Raw genomic sequence first — 19,667 nt, 5'->3', positions numbered from 1 at the left:
AGTAATGTCTCTTTGCAGTTGCACAATCTTTGCATCCTGGATTTTAAAAAAGATTGGATTGAAAAAACTGTAAGAATATTATTAGGACAACTGGAGAAATCTGAATATAGACTGCATATTAGATAATACTATCATAGCAGTTTTAAATTTCCTGAACGTGATAATTAGACTGTGGTTTATATAAGAGAACATCCATGTGTGTTGAAATACTTAGGGGTGAATTGTCACAATATCTGCAACTCCTGAAACAAAACGTTAACTGGTAAATCTAGGGTACTCGAACTGTTCATGTAATTTTTCCGCAGCTTTGAAATTTTTAAAAAATTCGTGTGTGCATACGAGCGTGTGTGCATGTATGTGTTGGATGGAGGTATAAAAAATTCCTGGCAAGGTGATTTGTTAGTAGGTGTTCAATATGTAGCTATTAAATGACTGAAAGAATAACACTGCCAGTTCTTGATAACATTGCTAGTTGCATTTAAGGACTTAATACTACATATTCCAATACAGCCCTAGGAAAAAGGCTACATTTGTTTCCTAAAAACCAATGGCACTTTCTCTTTTGTTAGCTCAGCTCTATGTATCTCCATAGCATTTGTATGTGCTAATCAGTGTTTATTTTCCTCATTTAACTAAATGATTTGGATAGGAAACTTTGGGTGACAACTTCATGGGAATTTTTCAGAACTAATTTGTTATTTGCAATAAAATGATAAAACATACATAATTTTAAATGCATTGTGCATGTTTGAAAAGTGGACTCAGAAAATGCTTGGCAAAGTGATTTCTAGTGACTCCTCCAGGAGAGGAGTGGGGGAGGAAAAATCCCTAAAACCTTCACCATATTACATACTTGTTCCTCCTCCGGGACTGGGGAGCACCAGAGAAGGATGTGGGGCTTCCATGCTTTTATGAAGTGTGGCCACTGCAATGATTTTTCTTTTATGTATGCATAGCTTTGTGACATCTTCATCTGCTTTAACATCTTCTGCAGTTCTCTGTTTCACAGCAGCTCCAGGATCAAAATTAAACACCTGGAAAAAGCACAGCCTTCGTTTAAAATATGTCTGTAAAAATATTAAGTAAAAAGATCCCCTTGTTAAAAAAAAAGTTTTGCATAGATTAACCCATAAATCTGAATAAAACTTTCTCAAGTTTTTAAATTTAAGAAAAGCAACTTTATATATAATGGAATAAATACTTCTGCTGAACTCATGGTTTTTAGTGGCAGGGTAAATAATGAAGATTATCCTAATTCTAAGATAGCCAAGATAAATATATGGAAAGGAATAGTATCTGATAATATTCCCAATTTTAGATATTTCCCGATGTTATAACAGTACAAAACAGATGAAGTACAGTTAAGAAACCCTAAAATCTGACATTGCTATATGCTAACTTTTTCCTTGGCTTTACTTTATTGCTATATTAATATGACCTTTTCACTGATTTAAAAAATCTACTACTCTATTTTAAAAAATACTTATTGTGCATATACTTATAAACTGTTTCAAGTGCTTTTTTGTGAATGAGGTGACACAAAAAAGAAAAAGTTGTCTATTAATCTTTAGTTCTATGATTGGGACTATTATAGATACCCAGAAAACAATGACATGTTTCTATAGTAAATATTTTATCATTTAAAATGATTTTACTTTTTACCTTGTAAAGGAGTAAAACACTTTCACTTTTGGCTATGAGGGTTCAGCTTTGTAATTTAAGAAATATTTGTGGCAGATCTATCAACACCAGTGCTAAAAATAGCATTGCAGACTGAGCAGGAGGGAAAAAATACTGCACTATTAAATAGTGAGCATGGGTATAGCTGTAATAAAATGGTGCAAAAGGGGTTTTGATGAGATATTTAATATGAATATAGGTTTGTCACCTTTGAAAATGACTCTTGGACTTGAACTATTTTCCACAATCCTTAAGCATTCCAAAATGCATGCAAAAGATATATAATTTAAGACTTTAAAATGTATAAATGATTGGAGAAGTAATATAAAAATGAAATGCCAAATGAGAAAAGCAAATATATGAAACACCTAAAAAATGAAAAATTGCTGATACATCTATTGCGAAATGGTTACCTTGGGAAGAATAAGAGGACATTCCAAGCCACACTTGCATGTTCCGTCAGTAAGCAGGTATGTTTTAACCTGCTCCAAGCAAGATAACAAAGACCCACTGGGACTGTGAAAATAGTTTAAAAAAACATCAGGAAATAATTCTGACTGCACATATTATATGAAAAACGGCATAATTTATAGTCTTACTGTCCTTCACAGGGTTTTTTCCTGTGAAATATCTTCCTACTAAGGAAAAGCATTTTCTTTGTCAGTATTATGTTAGCTACTAAATTATAGCCTTTAACACTATCACTCTTTCTTCTGACCAAAATATTTCTCAGAAAAATACAGATCTTCATAGAAAAATAAATAAAAGTATGTTGACAACCAAGAGTGGACTAAGGATGGGAAAAATGTATTCTTAAGAAAGAGCAGGTAAGAAAGGAACAAGAAAACAACATGAAAGTAATCATTATCATTTTAAACTAGAAGATCTACTTCTAAAGCTGTTTGAGGAAAAACTGAAATTTAGGAACACGTTGGAGGTCAAACTAGAAAGTCACTAAATTTACAAAAATTCGAGCTAACAAGTTCTTCCCTTTAATATTGGAGTTTGGAACCAAGCTGCCCTTGTGTAAAAACAGGCTTCTCTTTTTCCTCCCTCATTCATGTGTTTCTTTGAAGATAGATAAGTGTGGCCCACCTCAAATTCTACTGAAGATCCAAGCTGTACTTATAAGGATGGGGAACTCTTGAGGAGATAGGGTTTTAGGTGGCAGAAAGGTGCCTTGCAGGCCTTGCGGCTGGTGATTGGGTAGTGCTCTCAACGTTACTACTCTTTGGGTCACAGAAGTTAGTATGATATGTGAATACTGATCAAATTTAAGTGTACAGATTAGGTACTAATTCTGATGACAGGATAAGTCTCTAATGTTTATTTACAATGAGGATTAGTTTAAAATGAGCGATTTGCATTTTAGGACTTGTATTATTAATGTACTAATTTTACAGCTTGCATGAATATTATATCTTGAAAACTATTATATACTTTGTATTCAAGAATATCTTTTATTTGTGACTATTTACCAAAACTTTCACTTAAGCCATCTGATAAAGTTTAACCAGAAACGATATCTCCATTTCATAAACAAAGTTTTACATTACCGGGGGTAGACTATTCTGCTTCTACAAAAACACAGGTAGTAGTTTGGTGTCTCTAAATAAACCAGCTTTAAAATGCAATTCATATTTTACTTATGGACAACCATATAAGTGACTTACGCATGTAGAAAATCACAATTAAAATCCTCAACTTTGTTAACTCTCTCATTTATTTGGGCTAACAATTTTTTTCAGATGATATGCAAAGAATAATAATTCCCATATTACAGACTGGAGTTCCACCATAGCGGTAGGGGCAGCAAGACGTTTTTGGAGGTCTGGTAATTTTGATAAAACAAAATCACGAGTTATGTGAAGAATTCATGAATTTTATGAAAAGAAACTGTCTAATGTGTTACAGTTAAAAAAAGTGTATGAATGAATCCTAGAGGCAGTTAATTGTAAAATTAAACTTGAGGACAAGAATTCCTGAATTCTATCAAAGTACTCTACTCTAGACATTTTAAAAACACTTCCTCTCAATCAGTCAGTTGGGTTCTTTCCTTTAGTTGCAGCTCTTTAATTAACTTTTGGGAGTAATAATTAACATAAAAATAGTTACAAGTCTTATGGCATAGATAAAGCTTAGAAGATTGGAAGCAGGTGGGAAATTTAATGTGCAGCCTCAATGCCACCCTGAGGCAGGAGCAGCTGGAGACTAACCTAAAAATTATAAGCAAACTGCACATTGCAAAGGAAGCTATAGAAGGAGGGCTAGCCTCTTCTACATGTTCAAGCAGTAATTTAACCAGTTATATACAAACAAATCAAACCCATGCTGGCTGAATTTATTTGAAGGTGTCTTACCTTATCTGGCAAAGTTAGTTTCCAAAATAATCTTTAGTGTACAGATTTGGATTGGGAGAATTCCAACTCATACTAACAGATAGTAAAGTCTACTCAGACTTGGAAAAGTCATGAGCAAGATAACTGACAGATTCCCAGACTTAATTTGCTTTAACCTAACTCTCAGCAACCTGAAAAGCTGATTATCTTTCATAGGGATAAAGATGAAGTAAAACAAAAACAAAACAAACAAAATCTCCCCAAAACTAAATTATCAAGATTTTTGGAGTTATTTGCTCTAAGCTGAATATATATTTGCTCCTTACAGACTAGAAAAACCATAAATATGAACATTAACACTGATATCTTGCTATATTATTGATACATTGATAACAAAGTATTTCTGGCAGTTTGTTAACAGCACTGACAATAGAAACACTTTGAGAAGGTTATTCTGTGTGTCCTCATCCATCTAAGCTACCATGGGGTGAGCTCCACATTCCCTGCTTTCTTATCCCTTCACTTCAATTCATATAGAGCATATCTTGAATATTACAGAAACAAAAAACACGTGTGCAAAAGAATTTCAATTGGTCATTAAGTTTACCTCAAGAAATACCTTCCACAAAACAAACCAAACAACCAACCAGCCAACCAACCAACCCAGGACAGAATCTGAACTGACAGTAGAGTTGTTATAGTATGAAATCATTTGGGTTTATATAATGGAAAATTCTTCATTTATATAAATATATATTTGCACAAATGAGAATTCCATTGAATCTGAGTACAAATAACCACAACGAAAGTAACAACATTAATGTAACGATGCAATGTGATATCTTTTAAAAAGTCCTCTTTGTAATAGTTTTTCTTATTACATCACAAAGAGATTTGTGGTATTCTAATCATATACTTACTGATAAACTACAAAATAAGGAACTTAGGTGCCAATTATTTAATAATAAGACTAAAACTTCTTGCCAACAGTTCAGTTACTTCATTCAAGTTGTTCAATGTAATAAAGGCTGTCAAAATTGAAGAGAACAGGCATTTATATATAATTTGTGTGATTTTTACTTGTGAGATGACTCCATCATGACTTTTTCTTTTACTATTATATGCAGGGAATAGATTAAAAACTGCACAGAAAAAATAGGGAAATTATTTTTAGTTAATATCAGGCATTAAGAAGCTAATAATTGAAACTGCCTATAGATAAAAACACTTAACCTTACATCAGAATAGCCAGCTGAAGCACTATGAAGGACAAAAATATTGTCAGGAGACATCGGGTCTGTTTTCAGTATTTTACATTCTCCTGTGAATGTAGTAATGATGCTCATGTGTTTCTTTTAGAAATCTTCCTATTTTTCTTTATCCTTGTTAGAGAGATAAGCAGGATGACATTTTATATAAACACAAATAATGCATAAAAATCCTCTCTTGTAATCTAAGGCAATTTACATCGCAAAACAGTACAGAATAAAAACACTTAAATATATCCAGCACGAAGATCATTTATTCAAATTGATTTCAGGTGCTGTCAGTTACAATATTTACACTCTCAGAGGAACAGACTGTACCTCCTTCACCTGGGGACCACAAACTTGGAGGTAGCGCAGGTAATAATAAGGGCTCACCTGACATAAAGCACTCCATTTTGATCCACACGACGCTGCCAACCCACAGGAACTTGTATAGCTGGAAGACCTCCATCCTTGTCCCCTCCGTCACACTCCTTGCCTCCATTCATTTTCTGTGTCTGCTTGGGACTCCCCAAAGATATCAGCAATAAGATGATATCCTTATATTACAGGGCATCATGGCCTTCAAAAATGGCCAATGCAGCACAGTTTTCCCCAGACTGTACAAAATGCATTGGGAAGCTTCGGCTCAGTTTGGAACCAAGTCCTTGAAATCTGCCATTGTAGAAAAAATCAGTTTCCCATTATAATCTACATTAAATAACCAATATTTAATTCCTAAGGATGGTCTACATGGGTAAAAACGAGTGCTTCTGACTAAGGAAAATCATATTCACCAATGCTGGTACCTGTCTGAAGTGGGGGAGGGGAGGAGTGTAAGTTTTTAGTTCAACATTTTGTCTTGAACCTTGATGTTGGACTAAAATAACCTCTATTGTTTAGAAACTGTTCTCATTTTTACAGTGTGAGTCAGTTAATATTTCCAGGTACTACCCGCCTTTATAGGCCACATTCTTTGAACTTTCTCTTCATCTTCCAATCTGAATCCAGGATGTTGCAGGTTGGTTCATCTGATGTTTTCATGTCTTCAAAATTCCAATAATGTAGCCTGAAACATATGTAAATATATAAACACTACATTTAATGATGAAAAATTGAGAAGCTGCACACTGTTTTTCTTTTTTTTTAACATCTTTATTGGAATATAATTGCTTTACAATGTTAGTTAGTTTCTGCTGTATAACAAAGTGAACCAGCTATAAGTATACATATATCCCCACATCCCCTCCCTCTTGCGTCTCCCTCCCACCCTCCCTATCCCACCCTTCTAGGTGGTCACAAAGCACCGAGCTGATATCCTTGTGCGATGCGGCTGCTTCCCACCAGCTATCTATTTTACATTTGGTAGTGTATATATGTCAGTGCTACTCTCTCACTTAGTCCCAGCTTTCCCTTCCCGCCCTGCGTCCTCAAGTCCATTCTCTATGTCTGCATCTTTATTCCTGTCCTGTCCCTAGGTTCATCAGAACCATTTTTGTTTGTTTGTTTTTAGATTCCATATATATGTGTTAGCATACGGTGTTTGTTTTTCTCTTTCTGACTTATTTCACTCTGTATGACAGACTCTAGGTCCATCCACCTCACTACAAATAGTTCAATTTTGTTTCTTTTTATGGCTGAGTAATATTCCATTGTATATATGTGCCACATCTTCTTTACCCATTCATCTGTCGATGGACACTTAGGTTGCTTCTATGTCTTGGCTATTGTAAATTGTGCTGCAATGAACATTGTGGTACATGTCTCTTTTTGAATTATGGTTTTCTCAGGGTATATGCCCAGTAATGGGATTGCTGGATCATATGGTAGTTCCATTTTTGGTTTTTTAAGGAACCTCCATACTATTCTAAGCTGTACACTTTTTTTTTTTTTTTTTTTTTTTTTCTTTTTGCGGTATGCGGGCCTCTCACTGTTGTGGCCTCTCCCGTTGCGGAGCACAGGCTCCGGATGCGCAGGCCCAGCGGCCATGGCTCACGGGCCCAGCCGCTCCGCGGCATATGGGATCCTCCCAGACCGGGGCACGAACCCGCATCCCCTGCATCGGCAGGCGGACTCCCAACCACTGCGCCACCAGGGAGGCCCTAAGCTGTACACTTTTAAAAATAGAATAAACTGGTAAGTGTACGAAACCACTCTTATGTCCTCTGCTGTCAAAATCACATGTCAAACTCAACATGTTTTCTTCTTCCAACTTGATCCACTTACTCCAGTTAAAACAATTTGCTTGCTCTTGCAACTTTCTAATTGCAAGACAGAGATAGACCCATAATTATGGCATTACACATATACACACACAACCTCCTTCTAACTGACAATAAAAACATATTTACATACAACCTCCTTCTAACTGACAATAGAAACATATTTATCACCTCTTATGACCTGACAACTAGAAAGTTGTGTGTTAATCCAATCACTTTTTTTTTGTTGTTAATTTTTTTTTGGGCTATGTGGCATGTAGGATCTTAGTTTGGGAGCAAGAAGTTTTAACCACTGAACTGCCAGGGAAGTTCCTCAAAAACTGTGTTAAATGACTTAAGATTCATATCATAATATTAAAACTTTAAAAAATTTAAATAAAAATTAATATTTTAGATTGTTTTAAATATACATGCATGTATAACTCAATCAACACATAGTGTAAGTATACACAAAACTACTCAATCTGCATTCTTAAAAGTCTACATATTTAAGTTGGCCCCAAATCTATTTTTAGGTCTCTTCATTGGGAAAGCAGGAGAATGCTTTATAGTAAAAGGCATCATGATTCAGGCATACACCTTACTGCAGCCTTGGCTCTGAGGCAGATTAAAGGTGTTGTAATGAAGCAAATACTATAATAGCTGAAAGTCAGGAACCATGGGGATGGGTGTGGGAAACACTGGCAGGCAATGGGAAAACCAGCAAAAATTTATTGGGAAAAATGTGGGGTGTAAAGGATAGTGCCAAGTAGTACATTCTCAATGGTGACTCAGGGTGCTAATTTGCATTTCTGGGCCCACTCCACTGGGCCTATGCCTCTCAAAGAAATGACCTGCTTGCAGGCACAGCTTCCTATTTCTGTCTCCCATTCACCGACCCCTGCTGATCACATATGTGTTTTATTCATGTTTCATTTAACAGTTAATGAGTGGCTATTATGTACGAGGCACTATGCTATGTTCTGGATTACAAAGACGGGGGCTTCCCTGGTGGCGCAGTGGTTGAGAGTCCGCCTGCCGATGCAGGGGACACGGGTTCGTGCCCCGATCCCGGAAGATCCCACATGCCGCGGAGCGGCTGGGCCCGCGAGCCATGGCCGCGGAGCCTGTGTGTCCGGAGCCTGTGCTCCGCAACGGGAGAGGCCACAGCAGTGAGAGGCCCGCGTACAGCAAAAAAAAAAAAAAAAAAAAAAAAAAAGACGGTAAGACACCAGTTTATCCAAAGCCCCAGGAAATATTTGTGTTTGGTACTAAAGAGGTGCTGAGGGACTTCCCTGGCGGTCCAGTAGTTAAGACTCTGCACTTCCACTGCAGGGGGTGAGAGTTCGATTCCTGGTCAGGGAAGTAAGATCCTGCAGGCAGTGTGGCAAAAAAAAAAAAAAAAAAAAAAAAGCTGCTGAGTGGGGAAGAATAGAAAGGAAAGAGGCAGGGAGCGGGATGAGAAAGGATGGAGAGAGCAAGGAAGGGACAGTTCCTGTCCTCAAGAAGTTTCCAGCCCAGTGGAGTTCCCAGTACTAGTGAAAGATGTGACAGAGATAAGAATTTTGTGTGATCCTGGACTCCCAGTTTGGCCAAATAGCAACAGACCCCGATGAGTGAAACTTTTTTTTTTACAGTCCTTTTTCATGCTCATTTTATTACCTTGCTTTTTCCTAAAGAAATCTCTTCTGTGGTCTGTGGTCTTTAGATTGGACCAGCTCTCAATTTCCTTACTTTCAAGCTTTCTGACTTTTTGATGCCTCTTTCTTTCTTTTTTTTTTTTTTGTCTGCCTGCTCTTGCATGTGACTCCAACTTCCCCAAGACTCACTGGCTCACTCCATTAAGTAATTTGTAGATCTGCCAGATAATGACATTGGATTCATTTCTGCCAAATGTCTCTCTCATATTTCAATAATCAAAAATAGAAATATCTGACGGCTGGGTTTTGCTTAGACTAGCAGTTCTCAAAGCATGGTCCTGCGACAAGCATCATTATTGTCACTAACATCTGGGAAAATGTCAGAAATACAATTCACAGGACTGACCCCATACTTTCTAAATTAGAAACTCTGGGGGCAGTCTGTTTTTTTAACAAGCCCTCTAGGTGATTCTAATGCATGCTCAAGCTTGAGACCCACTGGCTTAGACTAATGCCCCTGCTTTCCCTCCCCGGACATGACCGGTTTTACATTTCTACACCATGCAGGCAGTCAGCCTGCTACTTCCTTTTGTTCCTGGGAGGGTCATCCTTTTTTTGGCTGATACTTCACCGTTCTAGAGGCAGCTCAGTTGTAAGGGCCTTAGGAACCCCTCATGCAGCTGAGGTCCAGTAACTATATAGTTATCATCTATTTATCTCTAAGTGGCATTGATTTCCTCAACATTCATTTTGTAAATTTGGAAAATTCAGAGATGTTTGAGATGAAAATTAAAATTGAACTGTAATCTCACTGTTGACTCATAACCACTGCAAACATGGATGACTTTCTTTCAGTCATTGTTTTTGGAAATTTCTAAAAGCACACATTAAAAACAAGAACTTAATCTAATAAACAATGAACCACTACTCCAAATTCACAATGTAAGCATTTTGTCACTTTTGCTTATTTTAAAAAATAAAACACTTTAAAAATATTACAGATGAAGTTAAATACTACCCCTCACCCCCATCCAGTTTCTCTTTTTCATCCTATTCACCTCCCCTCTGGCTTAAAGGCAACTAACATCCTTATTTTGGTCTGTATCTTTCCAGGCTACGTTTTTTTTTTTTTTTTTTAAATAAATTTACTTATTTTATTTATTTATTTTTGGCTGCGTTGGGTCTTCAGTGCCGCGTGTGGGCTTTCTCTAGTTGCGGCGAGTGGGGGCTACTCTTCCTTGCGGTGCGTGGGCTTCTCATTGCGGTGGCTTCTCTGGTTGCGGAGCATGGGTTCTAGGCATGTGGGCTTTAGTAGCTGCAGCATGCAGGCTCAGTAGCTGTGGCTTGTGGGCTCTAGAGCGCAGGCTCAGTAGTTGTGGCGCATGGACTTAGTTGCTCCGGGGCATGTGGGATCTTCCCGGACCAGGGCTCGAACCCGTGTCCCCTGCATTGACAGGCGGATTCTTAACAACTGCGCCACCAGGGAAGCCCGAGGCTATGTTTTTATATGTTTATTCCTTATGTATATATGTTAACAATATTTGGTTTTGTTATATGTATTTTAAAGTTTTTACATAAATACTATTATACATATTATCATTCTGCAACTTCCTTTTTAAAATTCAACATTGCTTTGAGTGCTATCTCTGTTGAGATACATAGATCTATCTCTGTTGCAGATACATACATCCAATTTGTTAATTTTAAACATTTGAATGGTATTCTAACATATGACTTTACAATTATTCATCTATTTGTATATCAATCATATTAATATTGGGTTGTAGGGTCTGCACATTTAAACTTTAGAGGCACTGCCAAATTGCTCTCTAAAGTAGCTACACTAATTCCATTTTTTTCTATGTATAATAGTGCCTTCTTTCCTTTAAATATTGAATTGTTACCACTTTATACTTTATTTTCACCTTGAGCATTTTACTATGGCATTAAATATTTTTCCAAAATATGACTTTTAATTGCTTAGAATTTTCTTGGACAGAGGTTTGTAATTTATTTACTTACTTCCCTTTTGTGGACATAGATTTTCTCCTAAATTTTCACAATTACAAATAAATCTGAGGTAAATATCTCTGTACATAAATCTATGGCCATTTTGATAATTCACTTAGAAGTACCTGCTAAAATAGAATTGCATAATTTTAGGGCCTTTGATAAATTTCCTAAAGTGCCAAGAGGGTAGTTTTAGGAAAACATTTCAGGCCATGCTTCTCAAACTTTTGAAATCCATGCATGCCCTCTTTTGCTGAATATTAAAATCTATTCTATTTGCCTCCAAGATTCTGATAACTTTATCTTCTATATAGACCAATCATTCAAGATTTAGTCAAGTTTTATTTTTCTAGTTTTATGATGAAAACACCAGTTGCTCCTCTCTTCCAAATTTAACATAAAAACTACATATCCACAACTTTTCCCTTCACCCCTTCCCCAAAGATTCCATTATGACACACCCTGTTTATATAGCTTGGTTCAAGCCCAGTAGACACAGGTTAAAACAGAAAAGTTATTGTAATATGAAAGGCACCTCCATCTCACTAATACTAAGGATCAGGGATAGATCTTATACTTAGAACATAATTTAAATTTAAATTAAATTAAATTAATTAATTTAAACATTTAAATGTTAATTTAAACATTTCTGGTAGCAATAACAAAATTCAAAAAGGTGTGTGTGTGTGTGTGTGTGTATGTGTTCTGAGAATATCTGCCACCATTCTACCAACAATTTCATTTTCCAACCACCTTTCAATATGCAAATTAGTCTATGAGAGTCGGCTTTTGGTGAATTGAATTTTAGTGACTTGATTCACTTCTTTTCATTGGCTTCATTCAGAATTCAAATTAGATGTCACCTCCTCAAGGAGACCACACTGTAAATCCTAGGTATTCTGTGAAACTTTGTTAATTCACTGATACCTCTTATTACCCAATTTTTTTCTTATCATTTTTTGTTTGTTTATTGCCTATCTCTCCCCACAGGAATGTAAACTCCTCACAGCAGGGACTTGTTTCTCTAGGTTCCTCCAATAGTCCCACTTCCTGGTGTAGTACCCCTGGCCTACAGGAGGTGCTTAAATACTTGATGAAGACTAGTTACAAGTTACTACAATGGCTACATTCTAGTTAGCCAATACAGCTTTATATTTTGATTTTTACGACGTAGACCTGTAAAGTTTTAGCAACACAGGCGTCTAAAATGAAAGAAAAGTTTTTAAAAGAAGTCAATAGAAGCCGGTGACTATGCATGTTGACAAAAAATACAAAGGATATTTTTTGCTCTAGATTTGTCCCTAATGATCTCAAAATCTCTGAGTAATAACTTCTGTGTAGCAAAAGTATGATAGAGCTTCTAAAAAAAACAATATGCTGGGCTTCCCTGGTGGCGCAGTGGTTGAGAGTCCGCCTGCCGATGCAGGGGACATGGGTTCGTGCCCCAGACCGGGAGGATCCCACATGCCGCGGAGCGGCTAAGCCCGTGAGCCATGGCCGCTGAGCTTGCGCCTCTGGAGCCTGTGCTCCGCAATGGGAGGGGCCACAGCATAAAAAACAATATGCTAACTTTATACTTTATTTGTAAAGTGCATCAGAGTTTTATTTAAATGGTTTATATATACACTTTAATTGGATTAATAATGGAACCACTAAAATAGATGAATGCAACCATATAAAAATGAAACTTGTATTTCAACAGGATGATAATTAATGCAATAGACCTTTTTTCTCTATCTGCTTTACTGACATTCTTGTCAACCTAAGAATAAATTCACTATGTTATGCAGTGATAAGTGTATATTTTAAAAGTTACACCCAAAACACCATGAAGACTAAATATCAGAGAATATGACATCATGAAAATAAGTAGGTAATCTTCATAAATCTTTCTGAATAACATCAAACCATACATTCTTCTGAATAATGTCACACAAACTTGATTAATGGTAAAAATGAATTGATTTTTAAGTCATGTGATATTATGAGTAAATTCTATTAAAATGCTTATAATGACATCACGCATTAATCTTGTGCTCATTACCTGGATACACAGTAGGACAGAATGAATCCTGAATGAGCTATTGATTTACCAAGGTGAGACGATGTAAATTAGGTAAAACACCAATATTTAATGTTATATAAGTTATCTTTTGTACTTTTTATACAATGATTATAAACTTAACTCAGGAAATATTCAAAGTTAAGAAGTCTCCTCCAGTAAATCAACTGTATACTTCAATAAAAAATTTTAAAAAAATAGAAAAAAGAAGTCTCCTCCATTCTGACATTTGCAAGGGTGAATGCCTCATGTTCTCCAATTGAGAAAAAAGGCTCACATAAAACCTACCTCTATACTTAAATTCCAAAACAGTATGTACACGCAACAACAGGTATAATTGGATTAAGAAATAACATAAGCATTAGCATTTTGAAGAGTAATGTCTGAGTGGCTACAATGTTATCATTTGATTGGGTAATGAATGGATATACTCATCATCTTTCCATCATTATTAAGTTAAATTATGCTTGTTAGGGTAACCCTGAATGACATTTCCCTTTTCAGTGATCTTTCATCCTCATATCAATTATTTAAACAGTTGCTTAAAAGTATTTAACCAGCCTTCCCATTCAAACTTCCCATTTTTTTCACCTTTCACCTACTTACTCAAGCTATGCATTTTTATGAGCACACTTATCTTACAGTTATATCTTCTTTCATTAAAAAAAAAAACCTTCCAAAAAGTAGCCTCATTTTAACTCTGGTTATTATTTTCATTTGGTTCTTATATTCACTGTGCAGCCACCTCTTCCAAAACATACCTCTCAGATACATCTTTTGTAAGAGACCTAATGCCTCTGCCAGGCTCTACTTACTCACCCCAAAGTACCCCAGTACATTTACACCTGCTTTATACAGTTGTATCAGGATACCGCATGCACATCTTTCCTGCTCTGATCACTAAAACTCTCTAGTTTCAAACGTCCTTGCCCTTTCAGTGCAGAAGAGTGTAAACATTCAAAAACTGTGCATGAGGATCACATTCACGTGGAAGGTTACATTTTTTCACAAACTCTGAAGGTATAGGGATAGGCTCCTGAGAATGAGGCCAGTCTTCAGAGTCAAGGTAACAAGCATCCTGACCTATGTCCATCTATGGTCAGGAGGATTACTTACACAGGCCATTTCATGTTACCAACGTTCAGCAACTTACACATTCTCGGCACATAGAAGCCTTTGGAGGATTAAGTGCTGAATGCAGTAGATTGCAATTGGCCACAAATATTTTGTAGTTCCTTCCATCAGGAATTGGGATTTATTACTCTGTGGAGAGAGAAAAGTCCAGCTGGTCCAGCTAGTCCAGCTGAAGCCCCAAACATGTAACTGAGCCCAGCCAGCACCATGTGGAACAGGGATGAGCTGTCCCAGTTAAGCCCAGCCTAGACTTCCAACCCACAGAATCATGAGTATTATTTCAAATAGCCAAACACTATACTGGAAATGATCTAGAAGTCTAAAATAGGGTTTTATTTAAATTAAGTACAGTACTGAGATGCTATGTAGCTGTACATTTTAATTGCTTGTGACCTTGGAAAAGTTTAAAAAAAATTCTTTCCTTATAAAATGGAGATTTTATAGAACTGTTCTGTTCTGGGGATACAGTAAGTTAAAAGTCTTAAACTAGTACCTAGCACATAATAAATATCTAAGTTGTTATTATTTATACATAGCTATTAAAATCATGTTATCGAAAAGGTCCATGACATTGTCAGGTGAAAAAACACATGACAAAGTTGCATGTATAGTTATAAATCTTCATTTACAAAAATGCTACTGTTTATGTAGATATAGGAATAGAACAGCACTATCTTCCCCGTGCTTGTCCCTGGATAGCAGGAACATGAGTGACCTTTATTTTCTTCATTGCTTTTCTATATTTTCAAAAAATTTTTTATAATAAAACTGTGTTGGGTCTGTAATTAGGAAAACTATTATTTCCAAGAAAATTAAATGTTATATCCATAGAACAGCTAATTAATGTTTCCCCAATACTTAAAAGCATTAGGGAAGATTTTTATTGGAAATAGTCACAAGCTTTGTGCCTAGTATTATGCTATTATTTCTCTTTCTGTTTTAGCTAAGTGGAGAAAAAGATAGGGAGAGTCAGAAAGAATACCACATTAACCTGACTGACCTAAATAGTAGAAAGAAAAATTAAGGCTATCCCTTTGATTGGTTCTAAAATGCCTCAGGCTATCACCCTTACTTTTCTGCTTGCAATGTCATCTGCCATCCCCATGTTTTTCATTAAACCAACTACTGTTTATCTCAGTTTACATGTCACTTCCTCAGAGAGGCCTTCCCTGGTTTCTCCAGTCATTATTTGGCTTTCCAGGTCTAAATTTAGTTCTCTTTATAACTCCCCCTTATAATATTCAGGAATTCACATGCATTACTACACATAACTGAGCTTTTTCTTTGCGCTCGTCATTCTACATGACTACAAAGAAAAAGCAATTGAGGCACCTAACTTCAAGTTACAGCTTCCCTTGTGCCTTTAAAAATATAGAAGGGGGCTTCTCTGGTGGCGCAGTGGTTGAGAGTCTGCCTGCCTATGCAGGGGATACAGGTTCGTGCCCCGGTCCGGGAGGATTCCACATGCCATGGAGCGGCTAGGCCCGTGAGCCATGGCCGCTGAGCCTGCGCATCCGAAGCCTGTGCTCCGCAACGGGAGAGGCCACAACAGTGAGAGGCCTGTGTACCGCAAAAACAAACAAACAAACAAAAACAAACAAACAAAAATATATATAGAAGGAAAGTGAGGGTTTGTATGTACATGTAGAAAATGCTTATGATGCATTTTACTTCCTTAAAAGCCAAAAAGTGAACAATCACAGCTCCCAAGTACATATTCTTTAAAAAAAATTCAGAGAACTGTTTTAAAGTGTAATAACAGGTCACACCAGAACATTTATAAACTAATTAATAAACTCACGATAACCCTGAGGGAAAATTGATTTATGATATATTTCTGTATATTTGGCATCAACATAGTTAGCTATTTTTTTTTTTTTTGCGGTACGCGGGCCTCTCACCGCTGTGGCCTCCCCTGCCGCGGAGCACAGGCTCCGGACGCGCAGGCTCAGCGGCCATGGCTCACGGGCCCAGCAGCTCCGCGGCATGTGGGATCCTCCCGGACTGGGGCACGAACCCACGTCCCCTGCATCGGCAGGCGGACTCCCAACCACTGCGCCACCAGGAAAGCCCCATAGTTGGCTATTTTTGCTTTTCTATGGTATAGTAAAATTTCTCATAAAGATTATTTATAAAAAATACTTGCTTACATTTACATAATCTTTTTAAGAGTGCATTAAGCAAGTTTAAGGGGTTATTTTCACATTTTGTCTGTGAATTACTAGTGTTTTGGCTATTCAAGGCAGCTCAATAGGTCAAATCATTGTTAAAAAAGAATGCATATCAATTTTTTAAAATCAAAACTGTACTAAGAATGAAACAATCGTGATTTTTGTTCATCTGGGGGTTGTACAACATATTGAAACAATTAATGTTTATGTACTCTTTTACTTAAAAAATGTTTTAGCATTCTTCAATTCACCTGGCAATGGATGCCAAGTTCCTACCTGGAGTAATTAGTTCCACACAGAGGTAATGATTCCCACCCACCCCCTGTAACACTGACAATCAAGTTACTCAAGGTGAAAATAGGAAGATTCCTCAGCCATTGAAGAAACAAATACATTGTCTCTTTATATGCATAAATATCTAGGAACACTTAAGTCTAATCAACATCTCCAGCAAACATAATTAAATGTAAAGGATAACCATAGTCTAATTAATTATCTGATAAGGTTCTCAAGATGCAAGAGAAAGAAGACAGTCTCTGTGTAAATTCTAGAAGGGGGAGCCCAAAGCATACAATCTCTAAGTCCCATGATCTTTTACTGTGTTTATTTAGCTTACACATCGGGAAGGAAATGAGTAAGTAGTAATACCTGTAGATGTTTAGTGGTGGCATAAGAAAAGTGTCTCAAGGAGACTCCATCTAGCATTTGACTGCTCAGTGGAATGCTGATGGTGGCAGAGAAAATATAGCAGCCAAAGAAAACTTATGCACAAAATGTTCAGGTTGGAGAGGAAGGTAGTTTCAATAGCACAAAACCAGGCATAGAATATTTTAGAGAACATGCTGAAGAAAAGCAAAACCTGTAGAAAATAAAGTCTTCAATTTAACAAAAAGGTAAGCAAAATATAAAACCAAGTTACAAACACGAGGGCTCTGGGCCAAATCTCACCTGTGGAAGTATCTGGCATGTGTACAGTTTGAGAATAATAATACAAGTGAATTAGTTGACAATATTTAAATCAAAAGATGTCACATGAAAATTTGCATTTCCTGCTTTACCTGAGAAACTGGACAATGTGGTAACACTAGGTCAGCATTCCTGCCTTGCAACAATTATCTGGAACGGAGCAGTGGCTGCTCCTTCAGAAAGGACTTGGCTCTCCAGTACACTGCAGTGGCTTCCTGCTTCATTCCCACCAGCCTGGCCTCTGTAGGCACTTGGGTTTCCAACCTTCTGGAATAGAAAGGACCTTGAGGTAAGGCTTGAAGGACAGACTGTAGACCTTGACAAGAGGTACAACTTATTTCTCTTAATGACCATTTAACCTATACTTCATTGTTTCTTCACAAGGGTAGAGGATGAACTCTCTACTCTGTAGTGGATCTTCACTCATTGTTAGTATATGAAGGAATACCAACCAGTAAGCCAGCTAAAACCACAAGCACACACAGTCAACCTTCTTAATGAAATTGATTTGACCCTGAGACTCTGGTGATCGTTGAATTAGAGGAGTCAGAGGGTACAGAGAATGCTCATCCAACTTTAATTCTCTATCTTTCCTTCTTTCTTAGCACCATTGTCAGCAATACCACATTATCATTATTTTAGGAACCTAATGTTGGGATCAAAGAATTATGAAACCAAATTGTACATTACCATTATTGAGTTACAAAAAGACATTTTCCCCTGACTTTTAAAACTGCTTCCTTTGAGCAAATAAGGAAAAAATTTATAAGGACTTTCAAAAGTATACTTGAGACCTTATTACCCCTTACTTAATTTTCTCCTAGCCATCAGGAAGACAAGGACAAGGTTGCTCCTCAGCGTGGGTAAAATAATCCTTGGTGCAGTTTAACTCATTTTGCTCTGTTTCCACAGGCATTGAACAACCCTCTGATTATTTGAAGGATTTCATAGGGGCTTTGATATCATTAAGTTAGTGACTTAGATATCAGATACAGGTATTTCAAACAATGAAAACAAACCAACCAACAAACAGGTCACCTGGTTTATAAATTAAATTCTTGCAAATATCGAATCAACATTGTAAAAATGACTGTACTACCCAAAGCAATCTACAGATTCAATGTAGTCCCTATCAAACTAACAATGGCATTTTTCACAGAACTAGAACAGAATTTTTCACAATTTGTATGGAAATACGAAAGACTCTGAATAGCCAAAACAATCTTGGGAAAGAAAAACAGAGCTGGAGGAATCAGGCTCCCTGATTTCAGACTATATTACAAAGCTACAGTAATCAAGACAGTATGGTACTGGCACAAAAACAGAAATATAGATCAATGGAACAGGATAGAAAGCCCAGAGGTAAACCCACGCACATATGGTCAACTAATCTATGACAAAGGAGGGAAGGATATACAATGGAGAAAAGACATTCTCCTCAATAAGTGGTGCTGGGAAAACTGGACAGCTACGTGTAAAAGAATGAAATTAGAACACTCCCTAACACCATACACAAAAATAAACTCAAAATGGATTAAACACCTAAATGTAAGTCTAGACACTATCAAACCCTTAGAGGAAAACATAGGCAGAACACTCCATGACATAAATCACAGCAAGATCCTTTTTGACCCACATCCTAGAGAAATGGAAATAAAAACAAAAATAAACAAATGGGACCTAATGAAACTTCAAAGCTTTTGCACAGAAAAGGAAACCATAAACAAGATGAAAAGACAACCCTCAGAATGGGAGAAAATATTTTCAAATGAAGCAACTGACAAAGGATTAATCTCCAAAATTTACAAGCAGCTCATGTAGCTCAATATCAAAAAAACAAACAACCCAATCCAAAAATGGGCAGAAGACCTAAACAGACACTTCTCCAAAGAAGATATATACAGATTGCCAACAAACACATGAAAGGATGCTCAACATCACTAATCATTAGAGAAATGTAAATCAAAACTACAATAAGGTATCACCTCACACCAGTCAGAATGGCCATCATCAAAAATCTAAACAATAAATGCTGTAGAGGGTGTGGAGAAAAGGGAACCCTCTTGCACTGTTGGTGGGAATGTAAATTGATACAGCCACTATGGAGAACAGTATGGAGGTTCCTGAAAAAACTAAAATTAGAACTGCCATATGACCCAGCAATCCCACTACTGGGCATATACCCTTAGAAAAACATAATTCAAAAAGAGTCATGTA

At 36.8% G+C, this 19,667-nt stretch overlaps 1 protein-coding gene across 7 annotated transcripts in view; it reads right to left on the bottom strand.

The window, feature by feature from the left end:
• MBD5 (methyl-CpG binding domain protein 5) overlaps nt 1-19,667 on the bottom strand; it is a 244,949-nt gene that overhangs the window by 48,962 nt on the left and 176,320 nt on the right. For 4 of the 7 annotated variants that reach the window (XM_082630254.1, XM_082630255.1, XM_082630256.1 and 1 more), the window contains exons 3-6: nt 17,543-17,717; nt 5,663-6,335; nt 2,094-2,196; nt 854-1,034 (exon numbers count right to left, since the gene is read on the bottom strand). In XM_082630254.1, the coding sequence (XP_082486380.1) occupies nt 854-1,034; nt 2,094-2,196; nt 5,663-5,775 (397 nt within the window). In that variant the 5' untranslated portion in view covers nt 5,776-6,335; nt 17,543-17,717. The remainder of the gene's footprint in view (nt 1-853; nt 1,035-2,093; nt 2,197-5,662; nt 6,336-17,542; nt 17,718-19,667) is intronic. The other 3 variants (XM_082630251.1, XM_082630250.1, XM_082630252.1) reach the window with 3 other exon arrangements.

Source organism: Mesoplodon mirus, assembly GCF_964341445.2.
Source record: "Mesoplodon mirus genome assembly, chromosome: 8".
Taxonomy (NCBI): domain Eukaryota; kingdom Metazoa; phylum Chordata; class Mammalia; order Artiodactyla; family Ziphiidae; genus Mesoplodon; species Mesoplodon mirus.
This window is presented reverse-complemented; position numbering and strand designations above follow the sequence as displayed.